This window comes from Brienomyrus brachyistius, chromosome 11 (genome assembly GCF_023856365.1).
Source record: "Brienomyrus brachyistius isolate T26 chromosome 11, BBRACH_0.4, whole genome shotgun sequence".
Lineage (NCBI taxonomy): Eukaryota > Metazoa > Chordata > Actinopteri > Osteoglossiformes > Mormyridae > Brienomyrus > Brienomyrus brachyistius.
The window spans coordinates 26,476,028-26,493,905 of record NC_064543.1 but is presented as its reverse complement, the minus strand read 5'-3'; the positions used below and the strand labels follow the sequence as shown (position 1 = coordinate 26,493,905).

Genomic DNA, 17,878 nt, shown 5'->3' with positions numbered 1-17,878 from the left:
AGTATGGGTCGGTGCCTGGCCCTGTCCTCTGCCTTTTTCCCGTTTGCCGTTGGCCTTGTGTGTTTCCCCTGTCCTCCAGGGCATCATGCCTGTCCGTAACGTTCTCTCAATGCTCAAAATGTTCCACGTATTAATTAAAGATTAACAGTTCATTTTGCTAAATAGAATTAAAAATGGTAAAGTATTTCATGCATGTTTTATTTCAGGTAGTTATGGAAGCAATGTTTAGTTTTCATTTAATTTTTTATTTTCATATCTTAGTTCAGTTTACGAAAATGTTTTTTAATTTTATTTTTCTGTAATAGTAATTCTGCTATTGACTCACTTTTTTCACACACAAGCAGAATCCACTCTCTCCTCTGGGTTATACTTTGTCTTCGACACGTGTATTAATTATCCTGTCAGTCATGGAGAATCTGGTTTTTCCGCAGCCGACTATATCGTGATGCAGTTCGGCCGAGTGGCAGAGGACATCTTCACCATGGACTACAGCTACCCGATGTGTGCACTGCAGGCCTTCGCTATCGCACTCTCCAGCTTCGACAGCAAGCTGGCCTGTGAGTAGGGCACGCTCCCCTAGTGCAGGAGCCCTGGACTCCCGACCCTCCCTACTGCCTCGGAAAGAACTCTTATTTCCCAAGAACGTGATGGAGAGGCAGAAGATACACTAGCACTGGCTGGCTTCTGTGCATGAGACAGACCTGTGGGACATCTCCATGTTCTGATCGGCTGTGTGAATATGTTCCACGAGTCCTTGAGGGCCAGATAGCTAACTTTTCTCACTCGTCGGATTAAATGTGAATAAACACAACTGTATGTAGCAGAGTAATGTGTTAACATTGTAGTTCCCATAACCTGAATTTACTTCTAAGGACCGCATATGTACTAACTCTCATTCTTGGCAGTGACTTAATGCACCCTTACATGAAGCATGAGGCTCTTCAAGAGTTTGAGAGTTACACTAAAACAACTAAAAATACTAAAAACATACTGCAATCAGGTGGGTCACACCTACACTTATGAGAAATTTTGCATCAGTCTAGCACATTGCACTTGTAGTTGGTATATATATATATGATGTATACAGATGAATAAACAAAGAACCCAGGACTGGAAGTGTTGAAATGCCAACCACTGAGTCATTCCAGCATGGTGTCCTCACACTCACGCGTGGTTAGGGTGTGACCTGCCAAAAGCCTCCAGGCTGCAGAACTTTCTACATGTTCCGTGTAAATGTCGTGCCTTTGGTGTGGGGATCCAGCGTTTTGTTTCACGTTTGCATTATACGATGAGGTATTTATTCCTCAGCTGTCTTTTGAGTTAGATGCCGCGTATGGTTTACAGCACGCACAAGGCTATTATTTGTCTCACTGCCAGTGAGGTGGGTGCTTTTTGTTTCCCAGCAGCCCTAAATGCAGTCACTGCATTTTACTTCACAGGTTGATGGCAGAATAAAATTATATAATTAAATGAAATTATAAAATTATATCAACGTGTCAATATTTGCCCACTAACACTGGAATCACACTGCTGTTTTGCCATTTCTCTAAAATGAAATGAAACCACAGTATTTCTCAGATAAGGCGGCTCCACATGAATATTAAACCTGAAGTCAGCCCAGCCATTAGGTTATATATCAGGATTTGTCACATCAGCAGAAGCCGCCAATCTATTGCATTTCCTTTTTCTGAATGCTTGTCAGTTCTTATCTGTTGATTGATAATCTGTCCTTGTGGCATTTTCACATAAACCTCCACTAACTGAATTCTAAAATCTATCACTGAGAGCTAGAATCCAGTGTCAGCAGTGAGGTCAACAGAAGTTCAACGCCTCCTTTTCAACTTAGTCACGAGGCCCAAAAGTCAAAAATATAATCAGACAGCAAAGACCAATGAATTTTTCACAGTATTTTTTGATTAAATTGCATATTATTTACATGCCATATTCTCTTACTATCTAAACATGCTAACATGACTTAACCCTGAGAATGCTAATTCAAAGATGAACTTATTATTTAATTTAATGTAACCTTTAACCAGTCAAAAATGCTAAATCCAGAAGATATGAAGGCTGTATTTTTCTGTCCCTTCACAATTCAAGCAAATCAAACACAGCAAGGAATATCCATGGAGGGGTTTATTTTTACATCATTGTTTTTTGTCCTTTTATTATCAACTCTGGTCTTTCACAGAAGCTGTGTCGTCTTTAAGTGTTTATATGATTTATTGGTTGGTTTGAGATAAACTATTTGAAATGTAGCAAAATCCTGGTCATTTGTGTTTTTGTGGGGAAGATCAAATTGCCTTTAATGGAGTGTGTTGTGTGTGTGAGAGTGTGCCTTTCAGTGTTTATTCAGAATAAAATCTGTATGAATACAGAAATAAAATTTATTCTGAGTTACCAGAAGTTTGTTAGAACAAAGTAGTTTACTTTGACATGTAAAACTGTATTAGGTCAATCCATCCAATCACTGATCTTCCCCCGCCATCAGGGCTGGGGGGGCTGTGAAGCCTGTCGAAGGCAGCATAGGGCACAAGGCAGAGGAACACCCTGGATGGGATGCCAGTCCATCACTGAACCAAAATACATACACTTCATGCTAAAGTGAAAGTTTGCATTTGAATATATCTATCTAAAATGTCTAGTTCTTTGCTGTCCCTTAAAACTCTTTGGATTTTGTTATAGTGTAGACGCAGCAGAATGGTTCCCTCAATGGAAAAACTGTATTCAGGAAAATCTTAAAAACGAGAGCTTTGATGAGTCCTCTGCGTCTTTGGATTATCAAGAGCATTACTCTGACTCTCAGTGGACAGAAACATACACGTGTGAAGGGAACGGCCTGCAATCTGTGGCCGGAGGCAAGCATGCTTAAGTACGTGGAGAGAAAAATCAGGATCGTGCCAGAGCAGGATGGGATATCCCGGAAGATGCCTGGCAGTGCCACTGTTTCTGCCTGTCACTCGGGCTCCCGTTTGCCTCGCTTCCGGAGCACGCCAACTCCCAGTTCCGCAGTGATCTCTGATTTGCTGAAGCCATCTGTGTCTTCAGAGTCGGATGCGTGTAGGAAGCTCTCCACCTCGTCCTGCGTGTAGTCACCATCGCAGCCTGCACTGCAGAAGCTCATCCTCTCTGCCTTCACCACTGGCTCCACCCCCTCCTTGCTGCAGTCTTCTGCACCCCCCCTCTGACCTACCTGATTCATGCTGTGTGGCCAGTGGCCCCTCGCTTCCACCCCTTCCACCTCCTCCCATTCGTCCAGTGAGTCCTGAGTGAAAAGCCTGGGTAGGCGGAGCTCGCCCTCCAGCTCCGCCTCCTCCATCACTTTGCCCACCCCCTCAGCAAGTTCCTCAGCAGTTCGCTCCCCCATTCTGATGTTGCCGTACCTCGTTCTGCAGGAAGCCTCAGAGTATGGAGGGTAAACCTCTTCAGGTTCATCTGTGTAGGCCAGAGGGAGGGGAGGTGCAATGTCAACCATTTTAGTTACATGGACTAAAGGCAGGTCATTGACTTTCTTAAGGGACAAGCTAAGTTATCTGTCTTCTGTGCAAATTGCAATTAGCATGTTTAGCTCTTCGCAAAGTGTAACTTACAAGTCTTATAAGACCTGCCCTCTATCAGGGCGAGTCAGCAGCTGTTATCCCATCAGTTTGTCTGGCTCTTTTTGAAGCATTACACTATCTTAAAATTTATTTATAATTCAACAAAGTTAACTGTTCGCTGAGATTTGGAGCATGTTACTATGCGAATGGCGGAGCTGTTCCCCTACCCACTCCTAGCTGATGCCGCCCTTCAGTGAGTAAATCGTTTAGATGACATTTTAATGGAAATAAGAAAGCTCATTTTTCTGCTTTTGAGAAGAGCTTGGGGGATAAGAAAAAAAACAAATGTGGTAAACTGCAGCATTATCTGAGATTGTCACATCCAGTGTGAGTCACAGCCTGCAATCACTACTGCAAAGATGAATTATTTTAAGAAAACAACAAGTCACACCCTTTAACTATGTGTCAGAGCACTAAAACAGATTGGGCTCAAGTCATAGGAATTGATGCTACAAACGAAAAAGTACATTGCAGAAACATAAACCATATGTTTTACTTAAGCAGCAAAAAATACTGTTTATCTGATATAAACAGATGGCTGTACAGGGAGCGACAGGCTGTATCTGTACATTTGCAAATCAGATTCTTCAGAGATATTACTGCATTTCCTATGCTGCATGATGAATTTGCAACCTTCAGCTAAAAATGATAGTTTTTTTGACCAGCACGACCCCTGCTGTCTCCTCAGCTTGTACCTTCCCAGTCCTCGAGCTGGCTCCCCAGGGAGATGCCTTCCACCAGCTTGCCCTCCTGCATCACCCTGGTGATCTCCTTCAACTGGTGCAGCAGCCTCTCCTCATGTTCTGCCGTGACACTCCTGATCCTGTGAAGGGGAGAGAGCCAGGGCTTCTGGGCAGGGTGGGGACACCTGGGCAGCTTCTGTCACTCTGCTCTGCTGCACTCTCTCCCTTATATAATTCAGCATCAGCCACTTACAATCACATCTTCTTCACTCAGTAATTGTATCACTTTACTATTGATGCACTTCTAATAGAACAAGCTCAACCCACAAACAATTTCTTCGGGTTAAGCTACATCTTAGCTGGTAATTGGTATTTAGTAATTGCTATATATTACATTTTACTGCTGTTGTAATTTCAACATTAGTGTCTCAATTTAAGATAGGCCATAACAATAGTTAACAATTTAAAACCTTTAAATAATTAAATACTCCATTCACAGTTTAAGCAGTACAATTACAGGAAAAAAAAGATGGATAATTTTTATCTTAGATTACTTTAAAACATGCAAAGAGTGTTTCAGTTTCAAGTCAATATATATCATCTTTTTGTTAAAGAATAAATGTAGATACTGAAACTCAAAAGTGGATTATTATAGAAAAAGGAGATGCATAATTTTAGTGTTCATGAGGATTTAACACAGATGAATCACAGGATTAATTGAATTTGCCATTCTGACTGGTCATATCTGATACCGCAGCGTGGAGCACCCCGCAGCTGTAAGACAGTACCTGTCGGGACTGTCACCCGCGTTTGACACTATCTTCTCCATCACCTCCTCTGTCTCCTTCAGCTTCTCCTGTAGCTGGGCCAGCTCATAGTCAGCTAGAAGAGAACCTGCAGTTAGGCGTTCCTGAGGCTGCAGGCTGGGGGTGTGACTTTCAGCCCTCCTGGAAGAGTTCGGCGCTCTCTGACGAGCTCTGTCTACTTCAGCCGGACTTCTGGCTCTTCCGGACCACACTACTCACTTCACTCCGGCAATCACATGTTTTATCGATATAAACATTCACTGATCTACTTTGACCCACAAAAATACTGCATCCTTTACATACTATGGGTGAATAATTTACGAATGAAATAGGGTCACACTGAAGGGTGGGATCTTCAGGTTTATCCAAAAAGTGTTGTGTTTAATTCTGGATATATGTAAATAGAGAAAAGCATAAAGAATTAAAAAAATTCACTTTTAAACAATTCTCCCTAAAACCATAACATTGCCACCATATTTGTTCTTCTCACTCTTTGGCCTCCATATGATGAATGGAGCAGAAGTAAACTTCTTTGTGCTGAGCCAAAAGACACAAGATAATTGGTACTGGATGCTGCAGGGCTGATACAACGTTACTTAGTGGGCTAATCCAGGTCTAACAAAGACCCGGAGAAAGCTCTCCAAGAATTAGACGGGATCTTAATCTTAATCTACTTTATCTGAGAGACTTGTTTCAGCCATAGATACAGATATGTGTTGCGAGAGTCTGACAAGGAAGGCAGCTCCACTAGAAGACTTTGGCCTGAACAATGACCCAAAAATCACAAGGAAGTGATTGATAGAAGGAAGCTGCCAAATGGCAAAGAACCATTGCTCTTCATTAGCGGGCTTGCTTGCGTCTGATTGTGGCATTTTACATTGTAGAGGGTCTAGCAATGCGCACTCAGTCACAGGGATCATTATCCTAAAAGATGTCACAGCTAGTCAATAAAAGTGCTCATGAGTGCATTACCTCAGGTCTGACCCAAAACGTCCTGTCATTAGCTGAAAATGTGCATTTATACTTACTTATTTTTCTTTTCGTATTCTCTGATTTCTGGGCAGGAAATCTTGTTTCTGTTTTGACATTTTTACCCTTAGATGTTATCTGTGAAAGAAATCATTGTTATTGCAGATGTACATATTTAAAATAGAATTGCACATTCAACAAATACACTGATATTTTATGAATGGAAATGAAAACATTTAGTGATTACAATACTTTTGCAGGCCATTTTTAAGGACAATTGCTGTTCACAGATAGACCAGAAAACTTTCTGACATGTCAGATTATAAACGACAGGGTTCCCCCCAAAACCCGCTTTTGAACTTTAGTCCTAGTTTCTCCATGAATCACGGTGCTACATGAGTAATCTGGGCAATGGTTCTAAAGTCTGAATATGAGATCTTTAAAGTATATATGAAATTGAGCCACAATAATGAGTCTGAACTATATTCCTACTACAGTAAACACCACAAATCACATGAAATTGTCTCATTTTCATGATTAAGTTGTAACACACCCATAAAAGCCACATGAAAAAAGCTCACCTTGAAGAGGATGTAGAGGATGTACAGGAGGATTCCGAACCCATATATTGGAATGATTCGCCCCATGAGGTTGGATTTCCCCCCACCCCTGCCCACTGTCCCCACACCTTTGCCCTTGGTAAGGCCATCAGGATTGTAAGCTTTGCTGTTGGGTGGCCTTACGCCCCACTGGGCCTGGCTATCTGACATCTGTTGCTGTTGCATCATGGGAGGAAAACGTCCAGGTCCAGCTAGCAATGGGAACAGACATCCAACTTCAATGCACTTCAAATGAACTCGGATCATAAATTTTCCATATGCGAGTATCAGAAAGACACCCTGCTGTACTGTATAGTGTATAACTTTTCTACTTTTATGGGATTCTGTACACTTCAGGATCTGCTACATAATTTTTTATCTAATAATAAAGCAAACACTGTATTACAATTTATTTCACTTCATTTATTCATGTTACATACCAGTAGGTAGAGAGGCAAGTTTAAGAGACAAATGTGCAAATGAAATAAAATTCAGTACTTCTAAGTCAATTTTCTGTATATACTGTATTAGGGTATAAAGATGAAATCTGGCAGGATTGTGGCAGGAGAAATTAGATTAAATAAACAGAAACATCAACAAAAATTATAATTATGTTTGACTTTATTGAAAAATAAATGACGCAACAAAAACTCACAACATAAAAAGGCAAAATACAAACACAATACAATGGCACAAGTTGACACAAAATGCATAACAAATGCATAACAGAAATGCACCACAAATTCACTGTTAAAGAGAGATACACATATATAGACATTACTAACCCATTTGATAATTCATAACAATTCATGATAAATATTTGCTCTAGAGAAAAGTCGTAATGCAAATACCAAATTTACAAAAATTAATTTTGACATTGCTGTTTTTAGAGAAATAGCTTGAAATGTAAATCCAAAACAAAAAAAATTACAGTGCACTTACATTTAATAAAAAAACATCCATCACAAAAAATAAAAGGCAGGCTAGATTAGTATGAAACCTTACCATCTTGTTGCCCTACATCCTTTTTTCCTCTAGATAAAAGAATTTTAGGTAGGAGAAGGGAGACACAGAGGACGACGCATGAGAAAAGTGTAACCTTCTGAAAAGTGGACATAGACATTTTGCCGCATGAAGGAATAACCTCGTTTATTCATAGGTAAAATCAGTCGCTGCGGCTTCTGTCGACGTCACTTCCTTTTCTTCCGGATAAACGCAATATACGTCACAAGAAAGAAGCGCAGTCCAATCGAATCATTCAGCTCTCTCGTAAAGGGGGCGTTGTTTGTTAGTCGTATTTAATAATGTAGTTTTCGTGTGCTCGAGTTGCGTAAGTTAGGGCGCCCTACGAGTGTTAACATCAAGGGTAAAAGCACACCTGCGCTCCATCGTAATATGTTAAGCGAAATCAGAAAGGCTGATGAGTTATGATTATTGTTACATTCGTATATTGCGGTGATTTTTCTTTTTTCGGATGTGTTAAGATTCTGCACTTAGACGTCCAGTAGATGGCAGTGGAAGTACTGGGTTAAATCAGAGAACTTCATCCTCTTCTCATATTCTCGGTTGTGATGTCAGTTCTGTCACTGAGTGGTGATACGTTTCTGCTGGTTATCCATCCATCCATCCATTTTCCAAACCGCTTATCCTATTGGGTCGCGGGGGGTCCGGAGCCTATCCCGGAAGCAATGGGCACGAGGCAGGGAACAACCCAGGATGGGGGGCCAGCCCATCGCAGGGCACACTCACACACCAGTCACTCACACATGCACACCTATGGGCAATTCAGCGACGCCAATTAGCCTCAGCATGTTTTTGGACTGTGGGGGGAAACCGGAGTACCCGGAGGAAACCCCACGACAACATGGGGAGAACATGCAAACTCCACACACATGTGACCCAGGCGGAGACTCGAACCCGGGTCCCAGAGGTGTGAGGCAGCAGTGCTAACCACTGCACCACCATGCCGCCCCTCTGCTGGTTATCGTGTTTTGTTATTCATTCTAGTTAAAGCACTGAATAAATGCATATGTTATAGGGAACGATATTGCAGTAGCTAGGTTTGTGGAAGTATAGCAATTTGGCACTTGTTAAAATGAAAATTCTGCACAATGTCTAATGACTATATACTAAGTAATTGCATTTTTTTCCCCTGTCAATATCTGCCCGTCAATTTTTTGTATATGGACTTTGGAAATCTATTTACATGATTATCTATCACAAGAAAGTTGTGGTTGATCTTAGTTGAATTTGATTTTTTTTTTCAGGGAGCATGGGGTAAATGCAGCAAGAAACAAGTGTCCCAATCTCCTCTCCAAATACTATAGAGAATAGTACCATGGTTTTGTCATTACTGAAGTTGTAAAAGATGGACAATGGTATCATCTTTCTCAGATTCCCCAAGGAACACATATTGCATCATGAGATACGTATGGTTTCTCACAAGAATAACACGTGAGCACCTAGTCAACCTTGACTTTCGAGGCAGTGAGTTCACTCAAGGTTTGCCAAGAAATGTACCCCTTAGCCATTATGGAGCTGCTGGAGCCTTTTGATGCTGGAAGCAAGGGCTTGAAGCAGAAAATTTCTTGGGAAGTGCCTCACAGGTACCTTCTCAGAAGGGTGATGGCAACAGAGAGAAGAGTTGGGAGCCTCCATGTGGCAGATGGAGGGTGCTGGAGGAGGAAAATAGACTTCTGTGGTCTTTGGGGTGTTCTGAAATCTAATACGAGATTGGAAATGATAAATGGCAAGGGAAAAGCAGGCCCTGTGGATGTATTATGATCTGTCTTTGTTCAGTCTTTATTATCTCATTAAGTAAGTTTCAAAGGTCACTGTCCCATTTTAGGTATTACTGAAGTGGCAGTAATTCAAGCCGTTCACTTTTAAATTGGAGGTAGTTCCTGAAATGACATAAAAACTGAATGTCCAAACTGAAAGCACCTGATGTTGTGATTTTCAGGACTTGAATCATTCTTTATCTTGATGTTTGTCTTTGTTTAACAAGTGTGGACGCTCATCTGAACTACACATCACCGGGATGGTAGTCCCTTAATATCTCAGGGAGTAAGGAAACAATATCAGCAGGACTCCAACACTTGTCCACGATCACCTACTCATGCCCTAGTTGTGCCTAGTTGTCCCCTTGTTATGTCCTGATTTCCTTGGCCAGGGCACTGTCACTGTAATGGCATGGGCCGGCAGAATGCAGTGCCGGGCCTCACCACATGGGAACCCCAGTTAAATACAGCTGGTGACTAATCATGCCACCCAGTTGGAGCCCCTTTCAGGCCCTCAGCATAAGGATGTAAATTTGTGCCTGGACAGGAGATGCTTGTCCCTACCATTATTGTGTGTGTGCCATATGTGTTCAGGGGGCATTCTGGTGCCGTAGGCAAGACTCTTCCATTCCTCTCCCCCCAGCAAACAAATTTTGTCAGGTCAATTATTTAAAAAAATTTCAGTAGCACAGGGTGTCTGGCTATTAACTAGCTAGGTGGCATCTGTTACAGAAAAGTACTGAAATATTAAATCGGTGGAATACAGCCAGAGGTATTTCTTCTAATATTTTTCAGTCACTCATTTGTGCCCCCAATGGAATCGCACCCTAGGCGATCACCTGTGTCACCTACGGCGTGAGCTGGGGCTCTGGCTGGTGGTTTGGGGCTGATTTGGTCTCCACCAATGATGGAACCAAACCTACGGCCTTGCCTCAGCTCGTCTTGGCTGGGCCTCATACCGAGCCCAGTAGCTGGCTTGATTGTTCAGCACTTCCTTACACTTGATCCAGCGGCCGCCTCACACCATCCTGATCCAGCACCTGGGAAGGAAGTTCCTTCACATTCCGGTACATCTTTGCCTTTCTGCTGTAGCATGGATGCACACAGCATGGCCCTCTGAAAGGACTTTGCTCTCTTTGCTGTTTTTGGTTCTTGCATCTTGAAAACTTTCAGCAAAACTGACACTGTTCACCCTGTAATTATTGGCTGCAGTCCTTTTACAACATTGTAATCCTTGAAAACAGTTGTTTGGCTAATGGCTTATGGTTAAATTATCAACGCCAACCAGAATATGATTTTAGAACTCATTATACTGGCACTGCCATTGAACAGAGTTCGTATTTTCAGCATCTTAAGCTCAGAATGCTGTTGTCTTTTAGGATTTGTGGTGTATGAATATAGGTGGACGATATTTCCTTTTCTGTTATGAGTGTTACCCAGAGGAGTTTGGTGACCACCCTGCCTGTTCTCAAGATCATGTTTTCTGTGGTGTATAATGATCCTTCCGCACATGCATTTCTGTAACTACAGTCAGCCCTCTGAATGAGCGGGTTCTGCAATTGCTGATTCAGCCAAATGTTCTGGGGAGAAAAAAAAAATCCAGAAAAAAATCAAAAGTAGAATTTTCCGCAGGCCGAACCCTACACTGAATCCACATGAATGAAGTGACATGTAAGTAGAGAAAAAATGAATTTATATTTTCTGTTTAAGATTATGTTGTCTGTACTATGATGGTTGAATCTGTGCTGAACAAGTACAGACTTTTTTTCTTCTCATTATTTCCAAAATAATACATTATAACAACTATTTATGTAGCATTTACATTGTATCAGGAAATATAAGTAATCCAGAGATCATTTAAAGTGTACGTGAGGATATGCATAGGTTATATGCAAATACTACACTGTTTTATATGAGGGACTACAGCATCTATAGATTTGGTATCCGAAAGAGGTCTTGATACATCATTTAGGGGCGCCCTGTCCATCACAGACACAGACAGGGGACACTCTGATTGACATGCCAGTCCATCACAGACACAGACAGGGGACACTCTGAATGGCATGCCAGTCCGTCACAGAAACAAACGGGGGACACTCTCAATGGCATGCCAGTCCGTCAGAGGACACAGACGGAGGACACTCTGAATGGCATGCCAGTCCGTCACAGGACACAGACGGAGGACACTCTGAATGGCATGCCAGTCCGTCACAGACACAGACGGGGGACACTGTGAATTGCATGCCAGTCCGTCATAGGACACAGATGGAGGACACTCTGAATGGCATGCCGATCCATCACAGACACAGACGGGGGACACTGAATGGCATGCCAGTCCATCACAGACACAGACGGGGGACACTCTGAATGGCATGCCAGTCGATCACAGGACATAGACGCAGGACATTTTGAATGGCATGCCAGTCCATCACAGACATAGATGGGGGACACTCTGAATGGCATGCCAGTCCATCTCAGACACAGACGGGGAACCCTGTGAATGGCATGTCAGTCCATCACAGACAGAGACGGGGAAGACTGTGAATGTCATGCCAGTCCATCACAGACAGAGACGGTGGACACTCTGAATGGCATGCCAGTCGATTACAGGACACAGACGGAGGACACTCTGAATGGCATGCCAGTATGTCACAGGACACAGACGGCGGACACTCTGAATGGCATGCCAGTCCGTCACAGGCACAGACGGGGGACACTGTGAATTGCATGCCAGTCCCTCACAGACACAGATGGGGGACACTCTATGTTGCATGCCAGTCTGTCACAGACAATGATGGGGGACACTATGAATGGCATGTCAGTCCATCACAGGACACAGATGGAGGACACTCTGAATGGCAAGCAAGTCCGTCACAGGACACAGATAGGGGACACTCTGAATGGCATGCCAGTCCATCACAGACACAGACAGTGGACACTGTGAATGGCATGCCAGTCCGTCACAGGGCACAGATGGAGGACACTCTGAATGCCATGCCAGTCCCTCACAGACACAGATGGGGGACACTCTATTTGGCATGCCAGTCTGTCACAGACACAGATGGAGGACACCATGAATGGCATGCCAGTCCGTCACAGACACAGATGGAGGACACTCTGAATGGCATGCCAGTCCATCACAGACACAGATAGGGGACACTCTGAATTGCATGCCAGTCCGTCACAGACACAGACACAGACTGTGAATAGTCCATCACAGACACAGACGGAGGACATTCTTCATGACATGCCAGTCTGTCACAGACATTGATGGAGGAGACTGTGAATGCCATGCCAGTCCATCACAGACACGGATAGGGGACACTCTGAATTTCATGCCAGTCCGTCACAGACACAGACGGGGGACACTCTGAATGTCATGCAAGTCTGTCCAAGGACACAGACAGGGGACACTCTGAATAGCATGCCAGTCTGTCACAGACACAGACGGTGGACACTGTGAATGGCATGCCATTCCGTCACAGGGCACAGATGGAGAATACTCTGAATGCCATGCCAGTCCCTCACAGACACAGACGGAGGACACCATGAATGGCATGCCAGTCCGTCACAGACACAGACGGGGGACACTGTGAATGGCATGTTAGTCCATCACAGGACACAGACGCAGGACATTCTGCAAGGCATGCCAGTCCATCACAGGACACCGACGGAGGAGACTCTGAATGGCATGCCAGTCCGTCACAGACACAGATGGGATACACTATGAATGGCATATCAGTCCGTCACAGGAAACAGATGGAGGACATTCTGAATGGCATGCAAGTCTATCCTAGGACACAGACAGGGGACACTCTGAATAGCATGCCAGTCCATCACAGACACAGATGGGGGACACTCTATGTTGCATGCCAGTCTGTCACAGACAATGATGGGGGACACTAAGAATGGCATGTCAGTCCATCACAGGACACAGATGGAGGACACTCTGAATGGCATGCCAGTCCGTCACAGACACAAACGGAGGACACCATGAATGGCATGCCAGTCCGTCACAGACACAGACGGGGGACACTGTGAATGGCATGCTAGTCCATCACAGGACACAGACGCAGGATATTCTGCAAGGCATGCCAGTCCATCACAGGACACCGACGGAGGACACTCTGAATGGCATGCCAGTCCATCACAAACAAAGACGGGGGACACTCTGAATGGCATGCCAGTCCATTTCAGGACACAGACGCAGGACATTCTGAATGGAATGCCAGTTCATCACGGACATAGATGGGGAACACTCTGAATGGCATGCCAGCCCATCTCAGACACAGACGGGGGACCCTGTGAATGGCATGCCAGTCCATCACAGGACACAGACGCAGGACATTCTGAATAGCATGCCAGTCCATCACAGACATAGATGGGATGGGGGGGACACTCTGAATGGCATGTCAGTCCATCACAGAACACAGATGGAGGACACTCTGAATGGCATGCCAGTCCATCACAGACACAGATAGGGGACACTCTGAATTGCATGCCAGTCCGTCACAGACACAGACGGGGGACACTCTGAATTGCATGCCAGTCCGTCACAGACACAGACGGGGGACACTCTGAATGACATGCCAGTCCATCACAGACATAGATGTTGTACACTCTGCATGGCATGCCAGTCCATCACAGACACAGACGGTGGACACTATGAATGGCATACCAGTCCATCACAGACACAGACGGGGGACACTGTGAATGGCATGCCAGTCCGTCACAGGGCACAGATGGAGGACACTCTGAATGCCATGCCAGACCCTCACAGACACAGATGGGATACACTATGAATGGCATATCAGTCCGTCACAGGACACAGATGGAGGACACTCTGAATGGCATGCAAGTCTGTCCTAGGACACAGACAGGGGACACTCTGAATAGCATGCCAGTCCCTCACAGACACAGATGGGGGACACTCTATGTTGCATGCCAGTCTGTCACAGACAATGATGGGGGACACTATGAATGGCATGTCAGTCCATCACAGGACACAGATGGAGGACACCATGAATGGCATTCCAGTCCGTCACAGACACAGACGGAGGACACCATGAATGGCATGCCAGTCCGTCACAGACACAGACGGGGGACACTGTGAATGGCATGCTAGTCCATCACAGGACACAGACGCAGGATATTCTGCAAGGCATGCCAGTCCATCACAGGACACAGATGGAGGACACTCTGAATGGCATGCCAGTCTGTCACAGACACAGACGGAGGACACCATGAATGGCATGCCAGTCCGTAACAGACACAGTCGGGAGACACCATGAATGGCATGCCAGTCCGTCACAGACACAGATGGAGGACACTCTGAATGGCATGCCAGTCCATCACAGACACAGACGGGGGACACTGTGAATGGCATGCCAGTCCGTCACAGGGCACAGATGGAGGACACTCTGAATGCCATGCCAGTCCCTCACAGACACAGATGGGATACACTATGAATGGCATATCAGTCCGTCACAGGACACAGATGGAGGACACTCTGAATGGCATGCAAGTCTGTCCTAGGACACAGACAGGGGACACTCTGAATAGCATGCCAGTCCCTCACAGACACAGATGGGGGACACTCTATGTTGCATGCCAGTCTGTCACAGACAATGATGGGGGACACTATGAATGGCATGTCAGTCCATCACAGGACACAGATGGAGGACACCATGAATGGCATTCCAGTCCGTCACAGACACAGACGGAGGACACCATGAATGGCATGCCAGTCCGTCACAGACACAGACGGGGGACACTGTGAATGGCATGCCAGTCCATCACAGGACACAGATGGAGGACACTCTGAATGGCATGCCAGTCTGTCACAGACACAGACGGAGGACACCATGAATGGCATGCCAGTCCGTAACAGACACAGTCGGGAGACACCATGAATGGCATGCCAGTCCGTCACAGACACAGATGGAGGACACTCTGAATGGCATGCCAGTCCATCACAGACACAGATAGGGGACACTCTGAATTGCATGCCAGTCCGTCACAGACACAGACGGGGGACACTCTGAATAGCATGCCAGCCCATCACAGACACAGACGGTGGACACTATGTATGGCATGCCAGTCCATCACAGACACAGACGGGGGACACTTTGAATATCATGCAAGTCCATCACAAACACAGATGTGGTACAGTCTGCATGGCATGCCAGTCCGTCACAGACACAGACGGAGGACACCATGAATGGCATGCCAGTCCGTCACAGACACAGACAGGGGACACTGAATAGCATGCCAGTCCCTCACAGACACAGATGGGGGACACTCTATGTTGCATGCCAGTCTGTCACAGACAATGATGGGGGACACTATGAATGGCATACCAGTCCATCACAGACACAGACGGGGGACACTGTGAATGGCATGCCAGTCCGTCACAGGGCACAGATGGAGGACACTCTGAATGCCATGCCAGTCCCTCACAGACACAGATGGGATACACTATGAATAGCATATCAGTCCGTCACAGGACACAGATGGAGGACACTCTGAATGGCATGCAAGTCTGTCCTAGGACACGGACAGGGGACACTCTGAATAGCATGCCAGTCCCTCACAGACACAGATGGGGGACACTCTATGTTGCATGCCAGTCTGTCACAGACAATGATGGGGGACACTATGAATGGCATGTCAGTCCATCACAGGACACAGATGGAGGACACCATGAATGGCATGCCAGTCCGTCACAGACACAGACGGAGGACACCATGAATGACATGCCAGTCCGTCACAGACACAGACGGGGGACACTGTGAATGGCATGCTAGTCCATCACAGGACACAGACGCAGGATATTCTGCAAGGCATGCCAATCCATCACAGGACACCGACGGAGGACACTCTGAATGGCATGCCAGTCCGTCACAGACAAAGACGGGGGACACTCTGAATGGCATGCCAGTCCTTTACAGGACACAGACGCAGGACATTCTGAATGGAATGCCAGTCCATCACGGACATAGATGGGGGACACTCTGAATGGCATGCCAGCCCATCTCAGACACAGACGGGGGACCCTGTGAATGGCATGTCAGTCCATCACAGGACTCAGATGGAGGACACTCTAAATAGCATGTCAGTCCATCACAAACACAGACGGGGCACACTGTTAACGGCATGTCAGTCCATCACAGGACACAGATGGAGGACACTCTGCATGGCATGCCAGTCCGTCACAGACACAGACGGTGGACACTATGAATGGCATGCCAGTCCATCACAGACACAGACGGGGGACACTTTGAATGGCATGCCAGTCCGTCACTGACACAGACGGAGGACACCATGAATGGCATGCCAGTCTGTCACAGACACAGATGGAGGACACTCTGAATGGCATGCCAGTCCATCACAGACACAGATAGGGGACACTCTGAATTGCATGCCAGTCCAACACAGACACAGACGGGGGACGCTCTGAATGGCATGCCAGCCCATCACAGACACAGACGGTGGACACTATTAATGGCATGTCATTCCATTACAGGACATACATGGAAGACACTCTGAATGGAATGCAAGTCCGTCACAGGACACAGACAGGGGACACTGTGAATGGCATGCCAGTCCGTCACAGGACACAGACGGTGGACACTGTGAATGGCATGCCAGTCCCTCACAGACACAGATGGGATACACTATGAATGGCATATCAGTCCGTCACAGGACACAGATGGAGGACACTCTGAATGGCATGCAAGTCTGTCCTAGGACACGGACAGGGGACACTCTGAATAGCATGCCAGTCCCTCACAGACACAGATGGGGGACACTCTATGTTGCATGCCAGTCTGTCACAGACAATGATGGGGGACACTATGAATGGCATGTCAGTCCATCACAGGACACAGATGGAGGACACCATGAATGGCATGCCAGTCCGTCACAGACACAGACGGAGGACACCATGAATGGCATGCCAGTCCGTCACAGACACAGACGGGGGACACTGTGAATGGCATGCTAGTCCATCACAGGACACAGACGCAGGATATTCTGCAAGGCATGCCAGTCCATCACAGGACACAGACAGGGGACACTGTGAATGGCATGCCAGTCCGTCACAGGACACAGACAGGGGACGCTCTGAATGGCATGCCAGCCCATCACAGACACAGACGGTGGACACTATGAATGGCATGTCAGTCCATTACAGGACATACATGGAAGACACTCTGAATGGAATGCAAGTCCGTCACAGGACACAGACAGGGGACACTGTGAATGGCATGCCAGTCCGTCACAGGACACAGACGGTGGACACTGTGAATGGCATGCCAGTCCCTCACAGACACAGATGGGATACACTATGAATGGCATATCAGTCCGTCACAGGACACAGATGGAGGACACTCTGAATGGCATGCAAGTCTGTCCTAGGACACGGACAGGGGACACTCTGAA

General features: G+C 45.8%; 2 protein-coding genes across 5 annotated transcripts in view; one reads left to right on the top strand and one right to left on the bottom strand.

Annotated features, from left to right (window-relative positions):
• The window catches only part of LOC125751902 (tubby protein homolog), a 48,379-nt gene extending 45,989 nt beyond the window's left edge, over positions 1-2,390 (top strand). For all 4 annotated transcript variants that reach the window (XM_049031313.1, XM_049031314.1, XM_049031317.1 and 1 more), the window contains one exon: positions 432-2,390. In XM_049031313.1, coding sequence (XP_048887270.1) covers positions 432-565 — 134 coding nt within the window. In that variant the 3' untranslated portion in view covers positions 566-2,390. The remainder of the gene's footprint in view (positions 1-431) is intronic.
• ric3b (RIC3 acetylcholine receptor chaperone b) lies at positions 2,374-7,861 on the bottom strand. Its single transcript, XM_049031323.1, has 6 exons — positions 7,662-7,861; positions 6,639-6,868; positions 6,117-6,195; positions 5,071-5,164; positions 4,295-4,422; positions 2,374-3,435 (listed from the first exon to the last, which is right to left on the bottom strand). The coding sequence occupies exons 1-6, from the start codon at positions 7,777-7,779 to the stop codon at positions 2,957-2,959; spliced, it is 1,128 nt and encodes a 375-aa protein (XP_048887280.1). The 5' UTR covers positions 7,780-7,861; the 3' UTR covers positions 2,374-2,956.
• Between the last annotated feature and the right edge of the window lie 10,017 nt (positions 7,862-17,878).

Excerpts from the sequence above, each read along its gene's own strand:
- ric3b (XM_049031323.1), bottom strand. The coding sequence starts at position 7,779 with ATGTCTATGTCCACTTTTCAGAAGGTTACACTTTTCTCATGCGTCGTC. Across the intron at positions 6,196-6,638 it reads TCCTCTACATCCTCTTCAAG|ATAACATCTAAGGGTAAAAA; the intron begins GTGAGCTTTTTT and ends TTTCTTTCACAG. Across the intron at positions 3,436-4,294 it reads CCAGCTCGAGGACTGGGAAG|ATGAACCTGAAGAGGTTTAC; the intron begins GTACAAGCTGAG and ends TGGCCTACACAG.